The sequence below is a fragment of the Hemicordylus capensis genome, chromosome 1 (genome assembly GCF_027244095.1).
Source record: "Hemicordylus capensis ecotype Gifberg chromosome 1, rHemCap1.1.pri, whole genome shotgun sequence".
Taxonomy (NCBI): domain Eukaryota; kingdom Metazoa; phylum Chordata; class Lepidosauria; order Squamata; family Cordylidae; genus Hemicordylus; species Hemicordylus capensis.
Genome location: NC_069657.1, coordinates 171,354,947 through 171,369,676, shown reverse-complemented (window position 1 = coordinate 171,369,676; position 14,730 = coordinate 171,354,947). Strand labels below are relative to the sequence as shown.

The 14,730-nt window shown below is 40.4% G+C and overlaps 1 protein-coding gene across 10 annotated transcripts in view; it reads right to left on the bottom strand.

Annotated features, from left to right (window-relative positions):
- Positions 1–14,730, bottom strand: part of THSD7B (thrombospondin type 1 domain containing 7B) — a 690,438-nt gene that overhangs the window by 152,492 nt on the left and 523,216 nt on the right. For all 10 annotated transcript variants that reach the window (XM_053254956.1, XM_053254972.1, XM_053254939.1 and 7 more), the window contains one exon: positions 14,166–14,344. In XM_053254956.1, the coding sequence (XP_053110931.1) occupies positions 14,166–14,344 (179 nt within the window). The remainder of the gene's footprint in view (positions 1–14,165; positions 14,345–14,730) is intronic.

Sequence of the window (14,730 nt, the reverse complement as noted above, 5' to 3'; positions counted from 1 at the left end):
ATAAAGGCTGCAAAATAGATCATGTTAGTATTCCTACTGCCTTTTAGAACCTCTGAATATACAGTTCTAGTGATGCTAGTCATCTAATTTACATGTTCCGTCAGGGGCGTAACTATAGGGGGGCAGGGGGACACGTGCCCCGGGCGCCACCCCTGCGGGTCACGGGGGGGCGCCAAAAAGTGGCTTTCCCCCGCCACCCCCCCTGGATCGCCCACCGAGTGTGGCGGCGGGCATGCAGGCGGCAATTCGGCGGCGGCGGGTTGCCCGCCGTGCCGAGTGCGGCGGTGGCTGGCCTGGCGGCGATGGGATGGCCTCCTCAGTGTAGCTGTAGCGGCCGAGCGGCAGCGCAGAGTGCAGGCAGCGATGCCGAGCCTGCCTTCTGGCCCGGCGCCGCTTCTGTGCAGGCGTGCCAGGCGCGCCTGCGCAGAAGCAACACCGGGCCAGAAGGCAGGCTCGGCGTCGCTGCCTGCACTCTGCGCCGCCGCTCGGCTGCTACACTGAGGAGGCCATCCCATCGCCGCCAGGCCAGACACCACACCGGCCACCGCCGCACTCGGCGCGGCGGGCAACCCGCCGCTGCCACTTGGCGGGCGACCCACTGCCGCCACGGCCTGCCACATCGCCACCGCGGCCCGCCACATCACCGCCACCGCCACGGCCTGCCACATTGCCGCCGCGGCCCACCACATTGCCGCCGCCGCGGCCCACCACATTGCCGCCTCCGCGGCCTGCCACATCGCTGCCACCGCGGCATGCCACATCGCTGCCGCACGCCGCCACCGAATTGCCACCACCGCCGGCAATCTGCTGCCTGGGGGGCGCCGGCGCCACCGCCGGCCCAGGTATGTGGGGGCCGGGGGGGCGCCATTTCAGGGCGCTTGCCCTGGGCGCCGTTTCCCCCCGATACGCCACTGTGTTCCGTTCAATGCATGTACAATCTGTGTCAGTGGATACTCTTGTACATACATAGTTATTCACATGCTATGTTCAACAGTACACTTCATATCTGTATCCTGTATTTGAGGGGGCCTATGTATCCAGGTTCACTTTTAAAATGAATACATGTGCAGTCATTCACACAAAAAACATGTACATGTATACAGACACCTAAACACAGATAGAGCATAATGTCTGCACAGGGCTGGCACCGGACCTTGAACTACATAACTTTAATAACGTCAGAGAGATGTTTATCATCTTTCCCCATCTTTTGTGCTGCACAAATGGTGACTTTACACATGCAGTACTCAGTCAATGTAGCAGCTCTAATTGAGTTAAAGACAATCTCTGTAGGCTCTGGCCACATGATAGGTCTAGAGTCCCTCCCCAGCTCCTCAGAATTATGGAGAATTGTAATTTTTGATATATTGCATGACAGAAGCACCTACTTTTTGGTTATTGGTGGTTGAATCCTAGAATGCCGAACAAGGTCATGAAGATACTGTAGTTCTGTATGCTGCACCACTGAGTCATTCTGATTCAACCAAGGCCTTATAGTCTCAGTGTTTATTCATGGTCTGGTTGTAGAACGGGAAATAGGGATGCTCCTGGCCAAGTGCTACATTTTACTGGCTGATGTTTGCACAATTACTGCTGCTACAAATATTTATATACTGCTCTTCAACCAAAGTTCTCAAAGCGGTTTACATAGAGAATTAAACAAAACATAAATAACAGCAAAAACACTTGGACTATTCATCTGAACAGTATGTAAAAGGAGAGAACTCACACAATGAGGTCATTCTCATGACCAGGTGGGCAGGGCAGCAGGTGGGTGGTGGCAAAGGCTGTAGAAGCCTGCCTTCCCCACAGATGATCTTTGAGGACAGTCTGGGCATGTGGATTGCATGCCCAGATGGTCCACTATTTATCTGCCATACCTCATTAGCACCCTTTTCATATGTTAGTCTGACTATACAAGTAGCTCAGCAGTGGAAAGAGCCATAAAACAATGGTGGAGCACATGCTTTGCATGTGCTCCACCAGGTCCCTGGTTTCAAACCTGGTGTCTCCAGGTTTGGAAATACCTCTGTATATCCCGGACAATTGCTGCCAGTCAGTCAAATGATGCTGACCTAGATGGACCAATTGTCTGACTCAGTAGAAGAAAGCTTCCTATTTTCTGCTGAGATTTACAGATACTCAACACAATGTAACTGAAGTTAAGCACTTTGACTCTTGAATTGAACTCAGATTTGAGCTTATCGGTCTTCCCAATAAAATCAATGGCCGACATTCTTACACAATGTGGAGGTGCTATGTACAAAGCATTTCCACAGTGATTATTTATTATTTATTTATCATATTTTTATACTGCCTGATATGTAAAACTCTAGGTGGTTACACATTTTAATATAACACTGAATAAAAACAATATAAAACAAATTATTAAAATATTAAAGATTCTATAAATCACATAAAATTTGTTTCAGAACAGTTTCTTAACTGCGCATGTTGTGCACTTCCTCTGTAAGAAGATGAAACACAGGATGACACCAGCCATATTAAATAGTGGAGGGACAGTTTCTCTTTTACAGCAGAGGTCTTGATGGGGGTTCCAGAAATGGAACTCCTTGCACACCCCCTTGTGCCCTAAAGAGGTACACAGTCTGACTTGGCCCGGCTGAAGGAGAACCCAAGAAGGGAACAGTGCTTATCACTGAAATTAGGAGTATTTTAGGAAACCAGGTAAGGAGAAAGCACAGCTGCAACTCACTTCCTCCCGGGAGCCCAGGCAAGGCACCCTGGCATGCCCCAAAAGAAGCTTCCTGCACAGAGGCTCTAAAGCACTCTCGAAACTCCCAAGACAAGTCAACAGTGACTCTCCTCCCACTCCTGCATGTTCTTGCACTCCTGACCTTTGGGTTGACATCAGTTCCCTCATGCCTCCCGGATCCTTGAAATCCTTAAAACCAACAAGCTGAAATCCCTAAAGAAAACGCTTTCCTTTTCTTTATATACAATCCCATCCTCCTGTTTAGCGATCTCAAGTTCTCCACTAGAGATCACTTCTGATAGCCATTACCCATTGATTTAGCACCGTTTCACCCTATAAAATTGGTCAGCCAAAAGCCCCCCAAGCACGCATGGTTTGAGATTTGTTCTGGAGATTGTGGCCCTCTGCTCATCCATCTTTGCACCCCATTTTCTCAGCAGAGAATTTGGCTCCCCCTTTCTTCACATCAGACAAGTAGTACAGGGAGCATCCCTCTCCTTCCTGCTTTTTCCTTTCCCCCACTCCCTGACTTCTCTTTCTCTTCCCTGGGTACATAGCAGTCTACATTTTTATGTCCTGAGCCTTTTCCAGTGCATTGCAAGCAATATAGTTGAGTGATTAGAAGGAGACTTGTATGTGCTTCTGTTCTCATACAGCCAGTAGCTCATAGTGTGCTAACTTATTTGCATTTGTATGGTTTATATATATATATATATATATATAGCCATTCTAGACAAGCACTCATCTTCAGTCACTGAAAAAATACCAAAGCTCAACAGGTCACTGTTAGACACAGAATGCTCAAGATAGTCAACAACTCTTCCTTGAAAGGAAAAACACAGGTTTCAGAGACAGAAAACAATTCTTACCTTTGATACATTCCAAGAGCTTTCAACATCTATCAAAAGGTGTTCTGTAACATTTGTTAGGGAACAGATTGAACAAAAGGCATCTTCTGAATCACAATGATACATGTTTATTAGCTAAGATAAAAGCAGGTGAAATAGCTGACTCATAGTATATATAAAATATGTAAGGATTAAAAACCTTATAAGTTGCTATTAATTAGGTAACAAATCGCAGCAGAATATGTGAGAGCACTTGATATATGCCCACTTCATGAAACAAAGCATAAGTAAAAGAGACATGGCACAATGTATCTTTTTACTGAAGTCTATCCCTTCACATTTCATGAAACTCAGTCTCTCTTCATTTGCTAGGTTGTTGTGATGTACTATTTATCTAGAAAAAGTTCAAACCTGTTTAGCAGTAAACGACAAGCATTTATTTAGATGTAAAGAGATGCCATGTTTGACTTTGGTGACCAAGAGTTCCTAAGTCATTGGTTATATTATATAGAACAAAAGGATTATTGGAACAATGTAACCAAAGGCTTACAGGGTTCATTTGTTAGAGCTCAGAGTTAGAGTTCTTTTTCACACAAGGAATGAGAAGTGTAGTATGGTGACATCTCACCATAAGTCCCTAGTCCAATTCTCACCTCAGCCATGAATTTACCAGGTATTGTAGTGTCAGACAGACAATTTTAACAGCTTTAGTCCTCTTCATATCTTCAATATGAGGAGAGAATACTGCTGGCGTATTTTAGACAGCTGTTGCATGGATTACCAGGATAAGGTAGGTAAAGTGCACCGAAGGCTTGAAATGTGCTATATAAATGGCTAAGAATACTTAGCCTACTTATAATATATAATATAATATAATATAATATAATATAATATAATATAATATAATATAATATAATATAATAATGCCTATAATACAATGACAGCCTACCTACCGTATAATAGCACATCTTATATATCTGGAAAATGACATAGGGACTATATCAGTGGAAGTGACCACTGAGTTCATTCTTTGCTCTACTAAATGAGATGCAAAAGATCACATTCGAGAATCTTCTCTGCTGGAGTGTTGTTTATTTTTTTACTTTGTTAAGTGAAATGCTCACTGCACACCACAGCTTATACAGGCTATTCCTTTTTTGTATGAGAGAATGGGAAATCTTGAATGTTCAGAGCAACAGATTATAGCCAATGGGTTGTGTCTTCAAATGATGTCTTGCACAAGGAATCAAGTCCTCCTCTACCCTCAATTTCAGTAAGAAAGATGCTGTAGAAATAAATGAGGGAAATCATTTCCCCCAATGAATCTAACTAGAGAGAAAGTTCAATGCACTGAAAACCCACCATGACATTCCATAAGGCTAGATATGCAGACAAGTGAAGGCAGTGAAAGGTCTCAATATTATTATGAGCAATGAATTTCTGGTCATTATATCACCAAATTGCCTCTCTCTATAGATAAATTATTTCTTGGACACCTTAGACATGGCTATGACATTTGACAACCACTCTAAGCTGTAATTGGACACAGGGTTCTAAACTTTTAATGAGATTCTCTGCCTAATGCTGACAACTTAGAAATATGTCATATCCATATAGTCAGCTAGTTGAGGAATGATGCCTATTACTTCTCACTCACCATCAAGTGAGATCCCAGGACAAGAAACAGAGATAATTGAAAGTTTTTCATGCTACTATTCCATCACCAAAGCCTCAATATGGATGAAGAACAGTATACTGAACTGATTGCTGTGTACCATCTATATACGATGATTCTATATAGAAATACTAACCCTTAGTAATTGATAGTAATGGAAACAATCTATGCTTCTACAGTTTGCCTCTTATATGGAAGAAAAGGATTTTGGACCAGTGTATCCAGTATAAAAAGACTAGGTACAGTGTATTGTGTATATGTTGGACTGCTCTCGCTTTTAAGGAGAAAATGAAACTAGTCATGCAACATCTATAGGCAAGTGCCCATAATGGATTAGGAGACATTTATAGTAATTGCTCATGAGTAGAACAGGAACTGCTCCCCGTCAGCATAAGCAATTCCATCTCAGTGGTTTATCAGATATCTTTCACAGCATTATATTGTTATTTCCTCCCCACCCTACTTACATGCCAGTAATTTACCCAAAACAATTTGCTGCTGACATGATGTAAAGTTGTATGGAGACATAAACCTCAGCCCTGGGACTATTGCAGATTTGGAAGCAACCCCTGACACTTTTCTGAAATAGCAGTTTTTCAAGCAGCATTACTGCATATTTCTCAATACACAACTAAAATTAATGTGGCAACGCTGCTTGCAAAACTGCTGATTCTGAAAAGCATTGGGGCTTGCGTCCGAATCCACAAAAGCTTTGGGACAGAGCCTTATGGCTCCATATCCCTGCACAGCATATGAGCAAGTATGTTTTATTTACACTAATATAAAATTGCAATGCAATTTTCACAGAGGTGATGAGACAAAACCCTGAAAATGTTGCCATGTGCTAATGAAGCCACCCCATAGAAAAAAGAGAAATTGGAGAACTTCTCCAAGTACAAGTGTGAAGAATTATTCTAGGGCCTTGAAAAAGCGTTTTGCAAATGTGTCGACGTCTTTGTCAATTGCATACTATTGTGAAAAAGAGTGACATTTTGTTGGTGGGAAGTAATTTTCCACACCTCAGATTGGCTCATAAGCTGGTCTGATTCTTCATTTTTGGAAAAAGAGATCAGATCATTTCTGGGGCAAGCAAAGAAGAGCTCACACCACTCTAGTTTTATTGCAGCAATCACCATCCCCCAACCCTTTGCTGACATTATGACATGGCAATGACTTGAGGGATGGAGATTGGCCTGGATGGACCTAAGTGACATAGTTTTCACTCAGGTATGGTTCATAGATATTTAAGGAGGAACAAGCTGGGCACAAAGCTCATGTAGCACGACTAGAGCTCAGTTTCTTAAGTCTGGCTCCCCCGCAGAACAAAAGATGGCAAGTGAATCAACCAACATTGTAGACTTGGATAGGGAATTTACACAGAAAGACCCCAAATTCCTTTGATTCTCTCTCAGTCTTAGTCGTTTTTTTGTTTGTGAATGAATATGCATCTTAACCTCCACTGATGGCCAGTCTTAATTAGTACCCCAGTTTAAGATGACACATACTAACCACAGTCCCAGCATGGCATATAAAGTGATGATGTTGAAAAATGCAGCAACATGAATATTTGCAATGATGTATGATAAAAAGTTTCCAAGTGCTTTTCTGAAAAGTTGAGATGGCTAAAAGAGAGGAGTAAACCTGCTGCCAAAGGGCAAACAAGGCATCAATCCTACTGTGTTCCTTTGTTCCCCAGACAAAGATGTTAGAATAAGTTCAACCTCAGTGTTAGCTCTTGTCACACTGATTTATGACACCCAAGCGATGTGAGTTTTGCAACATGGCACACTGTCCACTGGAGATTTGGCAGGCACCAAACCTCTTTAAAAAAAATACTGCTCCAGTTAGTAATTGAATGTCAGTGACTGAGATGAAATGATAATAACTTTTATCCTTTGGGCAGTTTGACCTTCTCTACCTGCCTTTCTAATCTGGTAAAATTTTATTAAATGCTGGGATATTAGAGCTGCTTTGGATGTTGAGAAGCATTGTTGGTAGATGACACAGGGCTTTTCAAGTTGAGGCTCCCACAAATGTATTCTTTCCCCACTTAGGGGTCAATTTCAGTCATGGTTTTTTCATATTTTTTACAAGTATAAAACGTGACAGTCACTTCTGTCAAACACATATTTATTAAAAGGCTGAAAGTTTGGCAATGTACCTGTAATTATTAAGAAAGAGAAATATATATTTAGGTCTTCCTCTCTATTTTGTTGTTGTGTTGCTCAGAATTCTGATCCTAACTGTAATCCATCACTGTTGGATTGTCACATTCCAGCTTCAGCATGGGAGAACCACTTCCACATACTTTATGTTAAGGAAGAGTCCCAAGATTTTGATCTGGAATTATCAGCAAACGCCCTCCCAGAATGGCACCCAGTGACATGCTCAGGTTTCTAATTTAATCATGACTTTTAAGGCCAGGAAGGCCCCAGGAAATGACTTTCATCCCTCAGAGCTTATAATGAACAACCTTGAACGGTGGGATCCAGTTTTAGCTTCGTTGTTTACACACATATACTGCATGTATACCTAAAGACTGGGGTATAGCCATCATAATCCCTATCAATAAAAAGGGTAAGAGGGATTTACCAGAAAATCATCGCCCCATATGTCTTCTGAGTATTATAAGCAAGATCTATGCAAAACATCTATAAAGAAAGTTGTTCGACTGGCTTGATTCTGAAAATATTCTTGCTCCATAACAGGCAGGTTTTAGAGCTGGTCCTTCCCCCTTAGCTCAGGCTCTGATCTTACAATACTTGGCAGAAAAATACACCTCAAGACCCAAGATGGCCCTTTACACAGTGTGTGCAGATTTTAAATTTGCCTTTGACCAAATATCAAGAGAAAAGCTATGGCACAAACTGAAAGCTTCCTCAGTTGACTGCCATCTACCCCTGCTAACTTGGCAAAGAGGCACCTTTTAACCTGGTGATTCTCTTTATTTAGCTGGTGGAGAGTAACTGGCCCTATCCACCCCCAGCACAGTATCTCCAGGGACTGTTGCTGGTATCTATCTTACATTCTTTTTAGATTGTGAGCCCTTTGGGGACAGGGTTCCATCTTATTTGTTTGATTTCTCTTTGTAAACTGCCCTGAGCCATTTTTGGAAGGGCGGTATAGAAATCGAATTATTATTATTACTACTATTACTACTACTACTACTATTATTATTATTAGCTTCTGCTCATACATAATTTCTACCAGAATTCCCATCTTAAAGTTAGGTGTAGAGCAGCAGGCCATTTTTCCAAGGCAATTCCAACATACAGAGGTGTTAAACAAGGCTGTATTTTAGCACAGCTTTTGTTTAATTTTTATATAAATTCCATTGTCACTTTTGTAACTAATTCTGATTTTCATCCCCCCAAATTGACTTCCAAATTAGTTCCGCTATTATTTTATGCTGACGATGCTGTAATACTATCTCAAACACCAATTGGCCTGAGGAGGGCATTTAATTCTCTTGCTCTTTATTGTAAAGAGCATGCCCTTCAGATTAACTATACCAAAACTAAAATCATGAAGTTTGCAAAGCGCCCAAGGACACTGACTTGGTTTATTGACAGATGTAGGATTGAGTAAGTCAGTTGTTATAAGTATTTGGGCATAGTTTTGTATTGGGCTTAGAGAGCCAGCATAGTGTAGTGGTTAGAGTGCGGGACTAGGACTGGGGAGACCCGAGTTCAAATCCCCATTCAGCCATGATACTAGCTGGGTGACTCTGGGCCAGTCATGTCTCTCTCAGCCTAACCTACTTCACAGGATTGTTGTAAGGAGAAAACGCAAGTATGTAGTACACCGCTCTGGGCTCCTTGGAGGAAAACTGGGATATAAATGCAATAATAATAATAATAATAATAATAGTTTTTCAATATTCTGGCAGTCTTAAAGACAACTCTGAATATGTGCAAGAAAATGCATGTAAATCTACTTCAGCTATTTTGGCTTTCTTCTACTCAAGAGGGGCCTGTTTCATTCCTGCTGAAATAAGGTTGTTCGAATCCAAAGCCCTGGTTCAGCTGTTATATGGTGCCCAACTTGGCCTATATCCCAATTCTGCAGCATTAGAAGAGGTTCAATCTAAAATTTTCAGGAAATTACTTCAAACTGTTCATGGTGTCCCCAGTGCTGTTTTTTGCTTGGAAGCAGGTCTTCCCAAGGTAGAATCCAAGATCTCGCTTTCTATTTTAAAGTTCTGGCTTAAGCTAAGTTTCTATCTGACTCCATTGATGCTTGCGGAGGCTGACTCTGCTGATGCTTGCGGATGAATTTATTTCTAAATGGGAATACTTATTTGAGCAGAAACCGCTTATTTATGGCCTATCACCACAAGTACTAACAATGACTGGGCTATGACTGGGCCAAGCTGGTGGTTACCCAAAGAATCTTAGATGAAGAATGGCAGACAGACCAAAGTTTCATTCCAAGGGGAGTAGAGTTGGGAAATCAAATTCTGACTACACGCCCTGCCAGATATCTTAACCAGATCACAGTGACCAAGTGTCACAGGGCATTTACCGAAGCACAGTTTAATGTTCTGTGCACTGCAGTGCTTGAGGGAAGATTCAACAAAATCCCATTTGAAGAGCGCTTTTGTTCCTGCAATTCAGGAGCTATAGAATCAACAGTGCATGTTCTATTATATTGTAATTTTTATAGGGACATCCGTAATATGCATATTGCTCCATATTTTTTACATTTTCTGGGCTGCTCCGATGATTTCTACATATATTATCTTCTATCAGATCACGATGATAAGATTTCTTATGTAGTTGCCAGGTTCTGCCTAATTGCTAGTAGAATTTGTAAGACCATGTTATGTACCTGAATAACTAAATATTACTATCTATCGAGGATAGCTGTCATATATCGAGTCATTTTTTTCTTTTTTCCTGCTTCCCCTTAAATGATGTCGGTGTTTTCCCCAATATGTTTAAAAAATTTTAGGACCTTGTAGGAATTTTATGTATTTTTATTCTTATTTTTACTTTTGCTTTTCTGTATTTGCTGGTCAGTGACTGAAATAAAAATTACTACCACTATATTTGGGTCCTAAACTAGAAGTACTACATTAAGTCATGAGCATGCATATTATGCAGAAGAGGAAAAAATCCTCTTCGTAAGTGTCAAAAAGTTGGACATTTCATATGATGACATAGCCTGTTGCATGAAAGTACTAGAAATGTCAGAGGAAAACAAGTTTCTTGGCAGGGAAAACCTGACAAAACAACAACAACCGCATTTCAAATAGATTAAAATAGTTTAAAATAGTCTTCTGGCTACAACCAGCTCTAAAATAAAGTGCCAGTTACCGTAAATAGCATATACACAAGAATTATTAAAGTATAAAGGTGAAGAATTCAGAAATTAAGCATCCACTAAAGTGCTTTTTTAATTTAGAAAAAAGAGGAAGAATACATTGTGGAGTAATCCATAACTCTTGAGAACACAAAAATGTAAAAATATGCATTTTCTTAAGCAGTATAGAAAAGAATATCCAAGCAATAAAGCCCTGTAGCTTATATTTAATCTTCCATTATAAAACAAATGACATATTAAATGCTTAGCAACAGCTTGCTATGGTATTGCATCTCAAAAAGAAAAAAATGTAATAAGGACAGATCTTCTTAGATGCAATGCTTAATAAAGAACTTTCCCCAAAACATAGTGGTATTATAAGCACATTTACATGGCATGGGCTTTTAATATACTGTATTAAGGATATTGCATCACTAATCTAACTTCTGAACAATTTTTGCTAGGATCGCTTCAAGTAAAGAAAGTATTATAATATTGTACACCATTTAAAAAAATTTGTTGAGCGATTCATTGCACATGAAATATGTTGTATAACAGAGTTATTGGTGGGATACTTCTGCAGAGCCCTGAAGAAGCTTTCCCCTCTGCAACACAATAGTTAAGACATGATTGCAGCACAGTCTTTGAAGGACTTGAGCAGTCAAGAGCAGAGCAGTCTTTGAAGCAGAGCAACATTATTTGCTATCATGAACATAAGATGAAATACTAGTTCATATATTCATCAGGAATAGTGCCAATCATTCGTGGTGGTAGAGAAAGCTTGCCTCCTTCCTTTCCACCACATATATACCACCTCATGTGAGCCAAACACTGCAGATGAACACCTAACTCCACAGAGGCTTGGGAGGCATTAATTCCTGCCCACTTTTTGAGTCACGAATCTGGTGAACCAAATCTCCCATGTGGAGCAACCAGCTCATGTGAGATGCTCTCTTTGGGGTAAAATGGCAGGTGGACTAGCAGTTCTCTTTCACAGGTGACAATGGTGCCAGCCTCAGTGCTTTGAATTGGAGACAAGATTTTTTTTAGGAATTGGAGCCCAGTGTTTTTAGGGATTGTAGTTCACATAATTGTGAATTCCTTTACCTCTGCAAATGAACTGGGTTGCAGTTAGTCATTTGCAAGATAAACTAGATTTGGTTAGATAACTGTCAAAAACCCAAGTAACCACCATACTTCAGACTTGATGTGCACATCCTAGCAGAAAACAAGCTATAATTATATTTATTATGGAATTGTCCCTCTGATTATTTAAATAGCAATAGAATCTAAAGGAATTCTGGAAAATACCAGAATTCTGTTATCTTCAGACTGATCCAAAAATACAAATAAAATGTCATGTCTCTCATTAGTTTTGGCTCTAATTAGGTCAAAGCACATTATGTCTATTTTGTAGTTTCCCAGAATATCTATCTACCACCAGCTTTAAAGAATTTCCTTCAAAGAGCTTCTAAAAATATTTTGAAATTAGAAAGCTGACAATAGCAATGTGTCTGAATTTTCATAAATATGTGGTTGTTTGTGGATGAATGACTCCGTATCTTTTCAGAAGCTTATCATCTCCGTATTACTTACAGTGGGATTTCATTTCACCTGTTTGGTGATCTTCCAGTTCCATGCAGGAAAGTACTGAGTTATGGGCATTATTTATCTTATTGAGCATTCCTCTATCATATTTCTTTGGGCTGTGTTTCTATTACACTATTGCTTATGTATTTTAATGCACAGAAAGCAATAACGCATTCTCAAAAGACTGTCTAAATCTTGATATAGAAAAGGAAAGACTGTGAATAACATTAAGGCTGATTTGAATCCAGTTTTTCAAGGTCTTAAATGAAACAGTGTGAAGTTACCCCAGTGGTAACAGTTGAATCAGAGCTGGTAGCATCTACATGACCAGTAATCAAAAGCTTTCTATTATCCATGGCTGTTTGACCACTGTGGCCAGAATTTAGATTACATTTTTTAAAGCTAGTGGTTGGGCTGGGTACTTGTAACTGACATTGGCCGAATTTGGACGTAATAGGAAAACGATGGTCCCTTCACCTCCAGTTTCCTTAGCTGCAAGTCCAAATTCAGAAAACCAGAGTTAAAGGTGAAAAGGGACCCGCAATTTCCCTCCCCAAATTCCGATCTAAACGTTGTGGAGTTTGAGCGCCTTCAACTCTGGTTTTGCAGCAGCAGCATTATATCTGAATGCTGGCACTGCAGTTTCGGCCCCATAGAACAGGAGTTGTGGGAAGAAGCTCCTGCCTCACTTCAGCCTGATTGGCTGTGCTCGTTGTCCTTCTGTCGAGAAGGAAGTCTGCACAGCCAGCTCCCCCACCTCTCTGCAGTCTTACTGACTGAGGAGAGGCAGCTCTGCTGAATGTCAGAATGCAGACAGGAGCATGGAGGGAGGGGGCGTGGAATGGAGGGTCCATTGGACACGCAGTACTGTGATGCATCTGAAGACAGACTTTGTCTTGTGGCTATGCCTGATTGCTTTATAAATCATGATGCACTGAGTAGAGGAGTGAGCATTCAGCTTGTATGTGTTCCTTGACAACAGACAGGACTCCTGCGTTGAACCAAGATCCAAACCAGAGGTTGTATGGACAATATGGGAAGGGAACACAAGTTTGACTTTTGCTCCTGCACCCACCCATGTATATAATCTACATGCCCGAGTGCATAATGAACTCAGACTAAGTAACAAAGGAGTCATTTGAATAATATGTTGCTCTTACATATGCTAAAATTATTTGTAGCCTACAAGAGCTTGTGCAAAAAGTGGTCAAGATGAGATCAAACTGAAAACCTTAGACTATTTCCACTCTAATTCTATAGAAGAATCTTTGCTTTTTGATCTCAACATAGTCTGCATAGTAAACAAAGGTAATTCCAGAGAAAGGTAAGTCAATATTAGAAATAAAAAGATAATTAAATGAAGCAAATATTAACTCTTTTAGAAATAATCAACATAAAAAGAGAGAATGCAGAAGGATTCAGCAGACTTTAAAACCATTAAACATTTAAAAATGTTAAAAATGTTTAAACCATTAAAGTTTCAGTAGACTTTAAAACCATTAAACATTTTAAACTGTGCAAACCCATGCATTCTCCTGTGTCTATTAACTGCAAAGTTCCCCTCATTACACTAAGTTACAAACTGAAAAATATTTCACTCCTATTTACCATTTGAATATTCCCATTTATACCTGTGTCCTTCCTTAATAGAATATACACTTGAAAATTACCTTGTAATCATCAGATAGAAGCTTATTATAACTGCAAAATTAAATTGGGGGGAAAAAACATTAGGATAGATTAACTGCCACCACCACACTAATCTTCACACATTGTTTTAAATCTAGCTATTAATGAACCACTTACTGTAGAACAGCCTCACTGATTTCACTGACCAGAAACATCTGGATGTGATCTAAAATTCACTTAAAATGTCTTAAGGCAGGCATTGTGACTGGGAAAGATAGGAATTGTAGTCCAACAAGATCTGGGGACCAAAGGTTAGGAACCACCATGTTTCTAGATTGAGATAATAAACTGAACATGATCAGAGTACTTTGAAAATAGTTTACTGGTTTATGAATCAACTCACCTGATTCTTGGGATCCAGTTTTGGACAAGGACGTCCTCCATTATATGGTTTTTCCTTAAGCCATCTGGACCGCATTTTCACTCCTGTTCCACAAGAACTACTGCAGGGAGCCCAGCTAGACCAGTCACTTAATTTGCAATCAAATGGGCAAGGTACCATACAAGGCTCTTCAATGTAACCTAAAATAACAAGAGAAGGAAGTACAGTCAAAATCACATAAACACAGAGATATTTGCCCAGTTAAGCCAACAGTCTAGGAGCCATTTGCCTTGCAGTGGTGCATTTGAAAAGTTATGAAGGCAACTGTTTGATACATTGAAGGAAGGTGAAGTATTTCAAAGCAGATGTAATTATTCATTGGGAGTACCGATATTTTTGGATAACTGACTGGTTTTACACACTGCGTGACTATTGCTATAAAGAATTGAAAGGCCTTTACTAGGAATTGCTATGTTATTAAAAAGGTGATGTTTTGACATATATTGCTAACATCAAAGATTTGGGTTTTCTGGAAAATGGTGAATTGGTTTTTTGTTTCCCCTGGAAAATTTTCCCATGCAAATTT